The sequence below is a fragment of the Callorhinus ursinus genome, unplaced genomic scaffold (assembly GCF_003265705.2).
Source record: "Callorhinus ursinus isolate GAN/ISIS: 27379988/994484 unplaced genomic scaffold, GSC_fseal_2.0 scaffold23, whole genome shotgun sequence".
In the NCBI taxonomy this organism is placed as follows: Eukaryota; Metazoa; Chordata; class Mammalia; order Carnivora; family Otariidae; genus Callorhinus; species Callorhinus ursinus.
The window spans coordinates 11,331,371-11,346,640 of NW_027397085.1; the positions used below are offsets into that span (position 1 = coordinate 11,331,371).

At 36.8% G+C, this 15,270-nt stretch overlaps 2 protein-coding genes and 1 non-coding gene across 6 annotated transcripts in view; 2 read left to right on the forward strand and 1 right to left on the reverse strand.

The window, feature by feature from the left end:
• TRIM23 (tripartite motif containing 23) overlaps positions 1–15,270 on the forward strand; it is a 32,511-nt gene that overhangs the window by 9,362 nt on the left and 7,879 nt on the right. For 2 of the 3 annotated variants that reach the window (XM_073905409.1, XM_025892778.2), the window contains exons 4-9: positions 362–640; positions 1,643–1,825; positions 4,969–5,184; positions 9,441–9,575; positions 12,910–13,039; positions 13,566–13,676. In XM_073905409.1, the coding sequence (XP_073761510.1) occupies positions 362–640; positions 1,643–1,825; positions 4,969–5,184; positions 9,441–9,575; positions 12,910–13,039; positions 13,566–13,676 (1,054 nt within the window). The remainder of the gene's footprint in view (positions 1–361; positions 641–1,642; positions 1,826–4,968; positions 5,185–9,440; positions 9,576–12,909; positions 13,040–13,565; positions 13,677–15,270) is intronic. The other variant, XM_073905410.1, reaches the window with a different exon arrangement.
• On the forward strand, positions 3,828–3,937 carry LOC112839845 (U6 spliceosomal RNA). Its single transcript, XR_003212290.1, has one exon. It is a non-coding gene; the product is annotated as a U6 spliceosomal RNA (small nuclear RNA).
• The window catches only part of PPWD1 (peptidylprolyl isomerase domain and WD repeat containing 1), a 35,218-nt gene continuing 30,398 nt past the window's right edge, over positions 10,451–15,270 (reverse strand). For both annotated transcript variants that reach the window (XR_012382056.1, XM_073905408.1), the window contains one exon: positions 10,451–12,007. The gene's annotated coding sequence lies outside the window, so the exon portion shown is untranslated. The remainder of the gene's footprint in view (positions 12,008–15,270) is intronic.

Below are 15,270 nucleotides of genomic sequence, written 5' to 3' on the forward strand. Positions count from 1 at the left end.
TTTCTAGCCTGTATTGTTCAGTTTCTTTTATATAAAATGAGGGGCTTTCTTTTTTTTTTTTTTAAATGAGGGGCTTTCATGGAAGATACCTTTACACTGATTGTGAACCTATGAGAACAGTTTTATTTTTGGCCTCAAATTCATAGCACATATTAATAATCAGTTTTGGAAATAGCTTCTCACCTATAGAAATGAATACTTTCTTAGATGAGTCATAAATGACCTTTTTACTTAATTAACAGCATATTTTCATATGTAAAGCTTGGTCAGTTAAAAAAAGATTATGGGCTTTTATATTTTAAAATTTGTCATGTATAATGATTGAGGTTCAGTTTGAAGACATTAATTTCTTGTTTATCAGAGCATCATTCGTTGTGATGAAGATGAAGCTCACGTTGCATCTGTATATTGCACTGTATGTGCAACTCATTTGTGCTCAGAGTGTTCTCAAGTTACTCATTCTACAAAGACATTAGCAAAACACAGACGGGTGCCTCTAGCTGATAAACCTCATGAGAAAACCATGTGCTCTCAGCATCAGGTACATGCCATTGAGTTTGTTTGCCTGGAAGAAGGCTGTCAAACTAGCCCACTTATGTGCTGTGTCTGCAAAGAATATGGAAAACATCAAGGTCACAAGGTATGAATATAATTAGACTGGATGACTCTACCTAGTTTACCAACCTACCATTTGTTTCCATTGATTTGGTTCTTTATGACAAGTAGGAATTGAAGAAGAGTTCAGTAATGAATGAGTTGAGCTTGGCATGAAAATAAATGAGAGATTTAATTTTTGAATAGCCTAACAAAAATTTCAGAGAGGCCTTATCATTCTTTCTTCACTGAAAAATAGCTTTCCAGTAGGAAACAAAATTTCTTTGTGCGCATGTTTTCATAATGCACTGGATTGTGGTAACAATATTTATGTCTATTGATGAACTGCTGTTTATGGTGAAATTATAGTGAGTCTCGTGAATTTTTTTTTTTAGAGGGAGGGAGAGAAGGAGGGTGACGGGGGGAGAGGGAGAGAGAGAATATCTTTTTTTTAAGATTTATTTATTTATTTTAGAGAAAGAGAACGTGTTAGGGGGAGGGGCAGAGGAAGAGGGAGAGAGAAACTTTAGGAGACTCTGTGCTGAGCATGGAGCCAGATGCAGGGCTTCACGTGGGGCTTGACGCAGGGCTTGATCCTACGACCCTGAAATCACAACCTGAGCTGAAACCAAGAGTCAGAGGTTTAACGGACTCTGCCACCCAGGTGCCCCAGGGGAGAGAGAGAATCTTAAGCAGGCTCCATGCCCAGTGTGGAGCCTGTTGGGGGTGCTGGATCTCACAACCCTGAGATCACAACTTGAGCTGAAATCAAGAGTTGAATGCTTAACCAACTGAGCCACCCAGGCACCCCATCTTGGACTGTTATTAAGCAATAAATGGACTCCCAAATTCTAAATTATTTCTTTGGAGGATAAATAGTTTTGGGGTGAAAGTAAATTAGTATTTATTTTCTTGTGCTTTTTGTAAATGTGTTATAAAAGCTACTTGTGGCTGATGCCTTTTTTTTTATCATTGGAGTGATTTAAATAGCATTTTATATCATTAGTCAATACTGTGAGTTCTTTTCTGTAATTTTGTTGCACTTTAGCATTCAGTATTGGAACCAGAAGCTAACCAGATCCGAGCATCAATTTTAGATATGGCTCACTGCATACGGACCTTCACTGAGGAAATTTCAGATTATTCCAGAAAATTAGTTGGAATCGTTCAGCACATTGAAGGAGGAGAACAAATAGTGGAAGATGGAATTGGAATGGCCCACACAGAACATGTATGGAATTCTTTTCTTCTCTCTTTACATTCTTACCCTTTTTACTTCTAACCTTTTCATCTTTTTATATTTATTGAGCAATTACACTGTGCTAGTACTGCACTAGTGACTGAAAATAAGTTTTTAAAAAAGGCTTTGTCTTCATGGAATTTATAATCCATCGTAGAAGAAAGCCAGTTTTAAGTGTGGTAACTTTATTTTGTGGGGAAGTATAGGATGCCTTAGCATTGCATAAGAGGGGCGTTAATTTAGCTGAGTCAGGGAAAGCTTCCCAGAATACAAGATATTAAATTGAGATTTGAAGAAATTTAGTCAGGGAGAAGAGTGGGCTCAAGAGTGAATTGTCCCACTGAGGGAAGCACAGGTTAAATGCCTGGTAATGAGAATTGGACACATTATTGAAACAACTCAATTCACTACAGTTGGATCTTTGAGTATTGCATGGAGCATGACAAGAAAAAAAATGCTGGAGAGTTAAGGGCCAAATCATGCAGGATCTTGTTAGCTATGTTAAAGAGTTTAGACTTTATCCCAAGGGCAGTGATGAGCAATTGAAAAATTAGTGTAGGAATAAAATAATCAGATTTGCATTAAGAAAGGTAGCTTTTCAGTGTAGAAAATGAATTGGAAGCAGGAAAACCTATTAATAGGAGGTTGCTGAAATTATCTGGTTGAGAGATGTTTATGGCCTATAATACTACAGTAGTGAGAATGGAGAGAGGTAGATGGGCTTGAGATTTTAGAGTAGTAGAATAGGTAGGTCTTAGTGATTGATAGTATTGATTAAGTAAGTAACTTGAAGGGTCAGGCATGATGCCTGGATTTCTTTCTTGCCCAAGTGAATGGATGGTGATATCATGCATTAATGGGGGAGGAGGAAGAATTTTGGGAGGGATAATGGGACCAAGGTAATAAGTTTAATTAAGATACTGAATGTATTATGTCTGTGAAATAATAAGGAAGATATCCTCCAGTGAATTGAAGAGTAAGTGGGTGTTGGGAAGTGAGTGTGTTTAACTTTTAAGAAGTTTAGCTGTAAAGAGAAGGAAGGAACTAAGGGATAGTTATGGGCTTGCTTTTTTAAAATTGAATTGTGGGGACGCCTGGGTGGCTCAGTCAGTTAGGCGTCTGCCTTCGCCTCGGGTCATGATCCCGGGGTCCTGGGATCAAGCCCCGCATCGGGCTCCCTGCTCGGCTGGAGGCCTGCTTCTCCCTCTCCTCCCCGCTTGTGCTCTCTCTCGCTATCTCTGTCTCTCTCAAATAAATAAATAAAATTTAAAAAAAAATTAAAAAAAAATTGAATTGTGGAGGAGAAAGGAGTATTTTCAGATGGAATATACAGGGACATACAATAATGCAATGTTTTGTTTTGGTAATCAAACAAATTTAAAGCTAAGTCATTGGGGAATAATACTAGTACTGCCTTGTCAAATATAGTAGCCATTACCCACATATGGCTATTTAAGTTTAAATTATTTAAAAATCAAATAAAATACAAAATTTGGTTTTTCAGTTTCACTAGCTGCATTTCAAATATATTCAAGTACGTATAGCTAGTGGCTACCATATTAGACCACACAGATACAGAATGTATCCATTATCACAGAAGGCTCTATTGGACATTTTGTGCTAGAGTGGAAATATTCAGTGAATATTTACTGAACACATACAAGAGCTAGACTCTCTTTTAGCATTGTTCTAGCTAAGGAGATACTGCTGTAAAAGTCAAAAAGTTCTGCCTTTGCAGTTTATATTCTAATATGGGAAAAGGGTCAGTACTTATGGCAAAAGTATATTAGATGCTTTGGAGGAAAACAAGAGAAAGGGAGAGTGCGCTTTTATATGGGGTGTTCATGGACAGACTTCCTGAAAAAGGAACATTGAGCAAAGAGGTAAAGCAGATGAGAATGAGACCCATGCTAATATTTGGGGGAAGAGCATTCCAGGCAGAGAGAAGAGCAAGTGCGCCCTGAGGTGCCTGATGCACTTAAGAAACTGTGGAGTGCTCACTTCAGTAGCACATATACTAAAATTGGAATGATACAGCAAAAGTCATTAGCATGGCACCTGTGTAAGGATGATTTGCAAATTTACGAAGTGTTCCATATTTTTAGGGATTAAGAGGTACAGACTTCCCATTATAAATAAGTCACAGAAATGAAAAGTACAGCATAGGAAGGAATATAGTCAGTGATACTGTAATAAGGTTGTATGGTGACAGATGGTGACTATACTTATTGTGGTGAGCACTGAGTAGTGTGTAGAATTGTCAGATCACTATGTTGTACACCTGGAACTAATATAACATTGTATGTCAACTATACTTCAATAAAAACAAACAAAACAACTGTGGGGAGACTAAATGCAGCTAGAGTAGGATGACAGAGTGTAGCAGGAGTTGAGATCAGAAAGGGTCTTATTGGGTACTTGCTATTCTTTCTGTCAGGAATGCTCTTCAGGATACTGATGTGGTTTCCTCACTTAGCTTCTTCAGATCTTCAGATGTTGCTTTCTCAGGGCTTCTGCCCTTGAACACCCCACATAAAAGGATTTTGGCATTTACTCTGAGTGGAATGGGACACAATTGGAGAATTTTGGGCAGAAGAATAATTGTTTTTGACTTAACATTTTAAAGGATCGGTCTGGCTGCTGGGTGGAGAATACGCTGTAGAGGGCAGGAGTAGATCTAGTGAGACCAATTAGAAGACTGTTATAATCAGGTGAGAGATGATAATGTCATAGATCAGGTTGGTAGAGGTGGAGGAGATGAAGCTTTATCAGATTTTGGATATACTTTGAAGTCAGAATTTTCTGAGGGACTAGTTCTGGAATATGAAAGAGAAGTATTAAGGGCGACTCCAGTTTTTTTTAGCTTGAACAACATGGAAGATGGCATTGCCAGTTACTGAGATGGAGGAAACTAGGTTTGGCCGTGAGAGAGACAGGAGAGTGGGTATTCCATTTTGCTTCAGATGTCACTTACAGTTGGATATCCAAAGGCTGTGGTTAAGGAGAAAGATCAAGTGTTGAGATAGCAATTTTGGAATTTTTAAGGATATAGACAGTATTTAAAATTTCATTAATTCACATATAAAATCTTTGTTATGTTTAAGGTTGTTTTAAACTAATTTTAATTTCCTTAGGTGCCAGGTACTGCAGAGAATGCCCGGTCATGTGTCCGAGCTTATTTTTCTGATCTACATGAAACTTTGTGTCGTCAAGAAGAAATGGCTCTAAGTGTTGTTGATGCTCATGTTCGAGAAAAACTGATTTGGCTCAGGCAGCAACAAGAAGATATGACTATTTTATTGTCCCAGGTTTCAACAGCATGTCTCCATTGTGAAAAGACGTTGCAACAGGTAGGTAGATTAAACATGGTTAGTACATACTTTAAGAAGGAGGGTTTATAAGGTTAAGCAGATAATTACCATTAGTCTGTTTTATTGGTAAATATTTTATTATTACTTTATGTTACTGCATGCATTAACATTGTGCTTAGGACATGGTCTCTAACCTTGAATTGCTCCACCAGTAGTATCAGTGTCCTCTCCTTCATGTGCCCTCCACACCATAAAACCACAGGTTCTAGAAGCTTTTTAACATCTTGTCATTCTTCACTCATGCCAAGCCCTTTAACTCTCCTTTGCTAAGCATGCACTATTCTCTCTGCTTGGGGGGCTTATATCTCCCTTTTCTGATAGTGGAAATCCTTCTTCAAAGTCTAGCTCAAATGTTTGCTATTCTTTATTTTTTTTTAAAAATTTTATTTATTTATTTGAGAGAGAGAGAATGAGAGATAGCACGAGAGGGAAGAGGGTCAGAGGGAGAAGCAGACTCCCCGCTGAGCAGGGAGCCCGATGCGGGACTCAATCCCGGGACTCCAGGATCATGACCTGTGCTGAAGGCAGTCACCTAACCAACTGAGCCACCCAGGCACCCTGTTTGCTATTCTTTAAAACTGTCTCTTCCTTGCTGTTTTTTCTTGGGTGCCCCTTTAGCATGTACTACCTATCTCTGCTCTAATTCACTGGTTCTTGACTTTGATGTCATGGTAATCCTATGTTTTGTTGTTTTTTTTTTAAGATTTTATTTATTTGAGAGAGAGAGAGAGTGTGTGAGAGCGAGCATGAGCGGGGTGGAGGGGCAGAGGGAGAGGGAGAGGGAGAGGGAGAAACAGGCTCCCCGCTGAGCCGGGAGCCCAATGCCAGCTTGATCCCAGGACCCTGAGATCTTGACTTGAGCTGAAGGCAGATGCTTAACAGACCGAGCCACCCAGGCGCCCCATCCTATGTTTTTTGATGGTTGAGGTATCATAAGCAATTTGTTTACCCAGTTTTTCAAATGATATACTTTTAAAATAAATTAGATTTAAGGTTATTTTGCCAAAAAATGTCAGTCTTACTCATTTCTGTTTGGATCTGCTCTCATGAGCGGGTGATGTAAGGGTATTGCCCTAGGAATTCCCAGTAAGCTGTAGTGTATCTCATCTTGATTGACATATTACTAGTAATTGTGTTGATTGCAACTCATTGTAGAGCTAAACTTACTACAAAATCAGTAGAGCTTTTTCTCTTAAATACCTGATTAGACTTATATGAGTGTGGCCAGGCTATAAACACAACAGCCTTGAACTGTTGTTTAGCCCTTATCACATGCCATTTATTAAGTTGTCTTTGAGCTTCAGTCCTAGTCTTCTTTCCTCTGCTCTGTGATTTTTGGGACTGGAACTCCACTAACCACATAATGTGTTTTACCAGCTGGCTTCTTGTTAGTCTAGGCTCCACTAATAGGAGACATGAGAAGAAGGCTGGAAGGTAAGGGTGGTTTCCTTCGGGTTCCCATTTGCTTGGTGTTCCTGTGAATTTTACTGCTCACATGAGGAGACCACTTTCCTTAGAGACGTGAGTTTAGGCTCCATGGGGGCCTTCCTGTAAGTTTCTAAGTTTTAATTATTCTAGCATGTGCCTTTTATTCCCCCAGCCCTGGGAGTGATAGCTGTTTCTTACAGTTGCTTTCCCCATGATACCTCAGAGTTCTTTTTACCCTTTCAGTTACCTAGTTAGTAACTACACCCAGTTAACAGTTCTTCATATTAAATTCTTTCTGCTCACATAACTGGTATGGTTATTCTCTCCTGATTTGAACCTGAATGATATAATAGGCATTGTTTATCCTTCTAGATGTTTGACCAGATGCATCTTGTTTATCTTTGTATCTGGATAGAAAGAGCTTAATAAATACTTGTTTGGCTCATGATGGGTAATCAAGCTACACAGCAAAATCAGAAATGGATTATGTCTAGATCTCATTTGCTTGAATACTTCAAAGTGTTTTTATATTTATTATGTTAAAAAGTATGCTCATAGTTACTGAAATATTTAGAGGTATTTTAGAGTTTCTGAAGCATTTCATCAGAGTGATTGCTAATTGTTAATGATATGATATCTCACTGTGTTAATGCAAATGAAATTAGGGTATTAACAGTCATTATTCATATCAACTTAAGTTTTATTTATTTAAGTAATCTTTACACCCATCATGGGGCTTGAACTCACAACCCTCAGATCAAGAGTTACATGCTCTTCCAGCTGAGCCAGGCAGGTGCCCAAACTTTTGCTTTGATTTATGGCCATAGAATGGTAACCCCAACCAATGTACTTTTTTTTTTTTTTAAAGATTTTATTTATTTATTTGGGAGAGAGAGAATGAAAGAAAGAGCAGGGGGAGAGGGAGAAGCAGACTCCCCGCCGAGCAGGGAGCCTGACATGGGGCTTGATTCTGGCCGAGCTGAAGACAGATGTTCAACTGATTGAGCCACCCAGGTGTCCTCTTAAAAGTTCCTGCCACAGAGATAATTAAACAGAGGAATGGATAGAACATCACACATTTATTACCAATTTTGAGAACAAAGCTTAATCATCCTTCCCCTCCAAAAAAATGATGCATCATCTAAGTCCAAGGCATGATACTAAGTGGTGAGGATTTGTCTATTAATTTAGCAAATATGTTTTGAGTGCCTATCATGTGCCAGGTACATTCTAGATACATGGACTATCTTGGTAAACAAAACATACAAAAAGCTATAATCTTGTGGAATTAGCATTCTAGCAAGGAGAAGATAGACAATAAACCATAACACATAACCATATCTAAATAAGTAAATTATATAGCATGTTAAAAAGTGGTAAGAACTAAGGACAAAAAAAATGAGGGTCCAGCAGACTGCATTATTAAATGGTCTGGGTAAGCATCATTAAGAGAAGGTGAGATTTCAGCAAAGCCTCAAAAAGGAAGAAGGTGAAGGGATTTGTTCACGCTGTCATGGTGGGAAGAACACTCCGGCTGAGGAAACGATTAGAGCAGAAACCCTAGGGCCGTCTGCCTGGTGTATTTGAAGAACAGCAAAAGAAGCCACTGTGGGTGAAACAGAGTAAGTAAAGGAAATGGTAATAGAAGCTGAAATCTGGAAGTAATAGGGAATTATCTGTAAGGAAGGCTTTGTGGGTCACTGGAAGGACTTCAGGTTTTACTGATCGAAATGGAGAAGCCATTGTGAAATTTTGACAAGAATGACTTGATCTTACTTAAAAAGATGACTTTGATGTGTAAAAAACAGATTGAAGGAGGGCCAAGATGGAGGGAAGGAGTTAAAGGAAAGAAGGAGTTTGGAGGCTGTTGTAGAATTTCCCATGAGAGAGAATAGTGGCTTGGCTAGTAGGAGGGAGAAGTGTCCAGATTCTGGATAGCCAGTAGGATTTGTTTGTATGTGGGGCATGAGAGAGTAGAAGGCAAGAATTGCAGGGGTTTTGTTCTGAGCCCCTGGAACAACATACAAATAATAAGCAAAGTTTATTAGTTCATAACCAACTAATGTAAATATGCAACAGTGAGCAAAAACTGTAAACACTGCTGCTCTCATGGGACTTACGTACTGTTAGGAGATCTCTGTCTTAGGAAGAATGTATTGGTATGTGTGTAGAATATCTCTGGATTAATATTTGAGAAACTAGAAAGTGCTTGACTTTGAAGAGAGTCTGGAGATCTAGAGGGCAAGGGAGGCTTTTCAATTTGACCTTAGGTCAATTTTTTAAAAACCATTACACATATATATTAGATTTTTTTTAAAAAAGTACAAAGGACATAGAGTGTGCATAAGTGTTCATCTGGCTCAATTTTCAGACTGGGCATACCTGTGTAACTAGCACCCAGATGAAGTAAAAGAACATTACCAGCACCCCTAGAAACCCCTCAGACTCCCTTCTAATAACCACCTGCCTTCCCCTCTGAGGATAAACTACTACCCTGACTTCTAACGCATATCTAATTACCAAAAGAGACATCTCTTTTGGTAATTAATAAAAATGGAATCATACAGTATGAAGTCTTCTTGTCATTTCTTCTTTTACTCGACATGTTTGTGAAATTCATATCACGTATAACTGTGGCTCGTTCTCATTGTGGTATAGTGTTGCCTTTCTGAATATACCACAATTTATCCGTTCTACTATTGAAGGGCTCTTTTTTAAAAGAGCTTTATTTATTTATTTGAGAGAGAGAGCAAGCGAGAGAGAGAGCAAATAGCAAGTTTACCGGAAAACTATATTCTCTTTTCTAGGATGATTGTAGAGTTGTTTTGGCGAAACAGGAAATTACAAGGTTACTGGAAACATTGCAAAAACAGCAACAGCAGTTTACAGAGGTTGCAGATCACATTCAATTGGATGCCAGTATCCCTGTCACTTTTACAAAGGTAATGTATAGTACTTCATTTTTAAGTATGACTTCTTATAAATCATAATTGTTTTACATTCTGTGATAATCAGCTTGAAGAGACAACTAAGAAATTCATAGGTTTTTTTTTGAAAAAAACTTTTATCAGTGGAAAATAGAAAGTGGTGTAATGAATCTCCATGTACCTGTCACCCACTTTAACAATTAAAAACTTTATTTCATCGATCCTTTCCCCATTCCCCTTTCTACCTGCAGTCTCTCAGGTTATTTTGGAACAAGTCCCAGCATATCATTTCATCTATGAAATATTGTTGTGTGTATTTGTAAAAGGTAAGGACTGTTTTAAAAACATACCCTAAAAAATTTAATAATGAATCTCTAATATTTCCATTATCCAGTTAGTTACTCAAATTTCCCAGATGGCTAAGAGATTTTTTTTGTTTCTGGCAACAAAACCCAACCAAATAAGGCCTGTACTTAGTTGATGTATTTTGGTCTCTTTTAAAGTGAATTGCCCCTAATTTAAAAGGTTCATTTGTTTTCATTTTTTTTCCCTTTTTAGGGTCTGTTTTTTTTTAGAACTTAATCTTATTTTATAATTCTTTGAAACATTCACATGGTCCAGAGTCAAATCTACAAAAGCAGGGTTCATTTAGAGAAGTTCAGCTTCCATCCCTAACCCCTCCGCACTTTTCCTCCTTTCTCCATAGAAAACCATCAAGAATTTTTTCTTAGTTTTATTCATTTAAAAAAATATAGAGAAATACATTTATTTATATATTTGTATGTACATTCATCACATTTAAAGGTAGAAAACATTACACACTTCTTCACTATGTTCTTTTCACATAAGTGTACATTGTGGAGATTACTCCATAGCAGTATTCAGTGACATTTTCTGTTTTTTTTTTACAGCTTCAGGGTACTTTTTTGTGCAGATATATCACATTTTTGTGTGTGTGGTAAAAACATAAAAGTTACCATCTTAACCTTTTTTGGAAAGAGAAAGTGAACATTGAGGGAGGGGAGGAGCAGAGGGAGAGAGAAAATCTCAAGCAGCCTCCATGCTCAGCATGGAGGGAGCCTGATGCAGGGCTTGATCTCATGACCCTCAGATCATGACCTGAGCTGAAATCAAAGAGTTGGATACTTAACTGACTAAGCACCTAGGTACCCCTGATCTTAACCATTTTTAATTGTATCGTTCAGTATTGTTAAGTATATTCACATTCAGTATACCTCCAGGAATTTTGCATTTTGAAAAACTGAACTTCCATACCATATAAACAATAAGGCCCCTTTCCCCCTCTCTCATCACCTCCTGGTAACTACCATTCTACTTTCTGTTTCTTTGAATTTGAGTATTCTAAATACCTCGTATAAGTGGAGCCCATATAGTCAGTATTTGTCTTTTTATGACTGGCTGATTTCAATTAGTATATCCTCAGAGTTCACCCATGTTGTGGCATGTGCCAAATTTTCTTCTGTTTTAAGGCTAAATAATATTGCCTTGTTTGTATATACCACATTTTGTTTATACATTCATCCATTGATGGACATTTGGGTTACTTCCACATCTTGGCTATTATAAATAGTGTACCTGTGAACATGGATGTACACATATCTCTCTGAGACCTTTCATTTCTTTTGGATATACATCCAGAAGTGAGATTACTGGATATGGTAGTTCTATTTTTATTTTTTTGAGGAAATGTTACGTTGTTTTTCATAGTGGTTGTACCATATTTTAATTCCCACCAACAGTGCACAAGGGTTTCAGTTTATCCACATTTTCATCAACACATGTTAATTTTTGTTTGTTTGTTTTAGATAGTAGCAGTCCTGATAGGTGTCATTGTGGTTTTGGTTTGCATTTCTCTGAAGATTAATGAAGTTGAGCCTCATTTCATATGTTTATTGGCCAGTTTGTATCTTCTTTGGAGAAATTTTGTACAAGTCCTTTGCCTGTTTTTTAACTGAGTTATTTGATTTTTTATTTCATTGAGCTGTAGGAGTTCTTTATATATTCTGGAAGGGAATCCATTTTTAGATATATGATTTGCAAATACTTTGTCCCATTTTGTAGGTTGCTTCTTCACTTTGTTGATAGTGTCCTTTGATTCACAAAAGATTAAAATTGATATGGTCCCATTTGTCTACTTTTGTTTTTGTCAGCTGTGTTTTTGGAGTGATATAAAAAAAAAATCACTGCCAAATCCATTGTCATGAAGATTTTGCACTGTGTTTTCTTCTAAGAGTTTTATAGTTTTGGGTCTCATTTTCGAACTTTTATCCATATATTTAAAATCCAGAGGCGCCTGGGTGGCTGAGTCATTAAGCGTTTGCCTTTGGCTCAGGTCATGATCCAGGGTCCTGGGATCGAGCCCCTGCTCAGTGGGAAGCCTGCTTCTCCCTCTCCCACTCTTGCGTTCACTCTCTTGTTGTCTCTCTCTGTCAAATAAATAAATAAAATCTTAAAAAAAAATCCAAATATTTGTAATTGTTATATGTTATTTGTAAATCTACCCTTTTATCAATATATAATGAACTTTTGTCTCTTATAACAGTTTCTGATTTAAAGTTTATTTTGTCTCATTCTAGGATAGCCACCCCTGCTCTTTTTTGAGTATGTTTTGCATGGAATATCTTTTTCTTTTCCTTCACTTTCAGCCTTCTTGTATCCTTAAATATGAAGTGAGTCTCTTATAGACAGCATATTGTTAGATCTTGTTTTTTTTATCCATTTAGTCAAACTGTGTCTTTTCATTGGGGAATTAAACCCATTTATATTTCAAGTAATTATTAATAGGTAAGGACTTGTTATTACCATTCTGTTTATTGTTTTTTGTATATCTTACAGCTTTTTTGTCTTTCCTTTTGTCTTACTGCCTTCTTCTGTGTCTCAGTGATTTTTTATAGTGTCATGGTTTGATTCCCTACTCATTTCCTTTTGTGTATATTCTGTGGATTTTTGTGTGTTTACCATTGCTATCACAAAGAACATCTTTTTATAACATTCTATTGGGAGGTGATAACAATTTAACTTCTTTTGCATATAAACCCTCTATTTTTTATAGCTCCACCCCCCATACTTTGTTATTAATGTCACAAATTACATCTTTGAACATTTATACCTGTTACCACAGGCTTATAGGTTATTTAACGTTTGTTTGTAAATCTAAGGAATAGATTTATGCCACAAAATTATAATAATACGGGTTGGTATTTGTCCATGGAATCAGAGGAATGTGTAGGAGATGAAATAATTAACAAAGGTATTATAAATAAAAGTATAAATGCTAATATATTTTAACTCCATATCAAAATAAGATTTAAATTTTTAAAAATTACAGGACAATAGAGTTCACATTGGACCAAAAATGGAAATTCGAGTTGTTACGTTAGGATTAGATGGTGCTGGAAAAACTACTATTTTGTTTAAGTTAAAACAGGATGAATTCATGCAGCCTATTCCAACAATTGGTAAGTATAAGTACTGCTTTTTACTTTAATGGATGTTTTATAGACAAACCCTAGCTTACAGCTGAGATCTTGGGGGTCTTATTTTATGCCAGTATGGCATTGTGGTGGGCTTTTCACTGGCTCTAAGACACTGACATGTCTGAGAAAAAATGCAAGGTTCAGGGCTGTGGGATTGAAATGTGGATGGTGGGATATTAAGAAGGAACAGTGTTGGTGGGACAGTTGAAGGATTAAAGGATTGGTGAAGGTTAGGGGAAGAGAGTGGTAGTGGTGCAGAACTGTTAGGTATTTGAGTTTCAGGATATTAGGATCCTGGTGGAGGTTTCGAGGGCTAATAGCTGTTAAAAGTATATATTCCCCATATAGGTTTATTAGGAGTGGAGTTGGTTGGGCAGCAGTAGATATTGCTGTATGAAGATAATTAATTTATTTTCACAATTCTAAACAGTGGGTCACCTGTGTTTGGTGTGTTACTCATTATAAATATAAGTTCAGTATTAAAGTAATTTTTTTTTTGAAAAAACAGGTTTTAATGTGGAAACTGTAGAATATAAAAATCTAAAGTTCACTATTTGGGATGTAGGTGGAAAACACAAATTAAGACCATTGTGGAAACATTATTACCTCAATACCCAAGGTAAGAGTGAAAAATGATATCTTAATTTTTCAGAATTTTAGGATGCCAGTTTTCTGTGGAATTGATTTAACTAGTGAAGCTTATTTTATTAAAAACGTTAAGGTGGGAAGACTGGGATATGTACTTTGGTTTATTTCATGAAGAAATCATAATTATAGCTTAAAACCATACTTACCTTTTATATCTAGGCAGTTAAGAGTACATACCACTTGCTGCTCTTAACAGTTAAAGTACATTGTTACTATTCATATGAGTGTGATCACTGGCAATATTGTGATGAAGGGTAGAATTCTTGGTGTATGTTTCTGCTGCTCTCTTCAATTCAGTAAAATATTTATCTCATTATAATCTCTCAGTAGCTCCAAAAGTACCTGCAGTGGTTTGCTTTGGCCAAACTGTGTTTTATCACACATTCCACCTAGCATTTATTTATTACTTTATATTTAGGCCCCATTCTATGCTTTTGCCTATATTCAACATGAAATTTATGTTCATGCCACGTGTTTCGTATATCATCATACTTTCCACCTAGCAGAGAAACTAGATAATTATTTTTACATTAGGATTTTGATACAGTGATTAATAGGGAAAAAAATGGGATTTTGAACGTGAGGAATGGTTGAAAAGTTGAGATGTTTAGCTACCATAAGGTAGCTAGAAAGATTTCAAAAGAGCATTAATTCAGTAGATACTTGTGAAGTTTCTGCTATGTATTTTGAGTACAGTGTATGTGGAAAGTGCTGTGCTAGACACCTAGAGAGAATACTTTGGAGAGATAAAGATGGTGATTTATGTAGATTATTTTTTGGCAAAGGAAGTAGTAATCAGAGAACAAGTAGCATCGTAGGCCACAAAAGAAGCCTCAACAAATTAAAAAAAGATCAATGCATCTTTTCTTTACTTTTTTTTTCTTTTAAGAGATTTATTTACTTAGTGTGAGTTGGGGAGGGGCAGAAGGAGAGGGAGACAGAAAGAGAAAATCTCAAGCAGATTCCCTGCAGAGCCCCATGTGGTGCTTGACCCCATGACCCTGAGATCATGACCTGACCTGAAATCAAGAGTCAGACACCTAATCAACTGAGCTATCCAGGAGCCCCTCAATGCATCTTTTCTGACCACAGAGCTGTGAAACTAGAGTCCTCCACAGGAAAAAATATGGAAACACCACAAATACGTGGGGGTTAAATAACATGCTACTAAACAATGAATGGGTCATTTTGAAAAATCAAAGAAGAAATCAAAAAGTACATGGAAACAAATGAAAATGAAAACACAGTGGTTCAAAACCTTTGGGACGCAGCAAAAGCTGTTCTAAGAGGGTACTTAATAGCAATACAGGCCTACCTCAAGAAGCAAGAAAAATCTCAAATAACTTAACCTCATACCTAAAGGAGCTAGGAAGAGAACAAACAAACACAGCCCAAAACCAGTAGAAGGAAAGAAATAATAAGATTAGAGCAGAAATAAATAATATAGAAACTAAAAAAAAAAAAATAATAGAACAATGAAATCAGGAGCTGGTTCTTTGAAAAAAAAATCAATAAAATTGATAAACCAGACTTATAAAGAAAGAAAGAGAAAGGAACCAAATAAA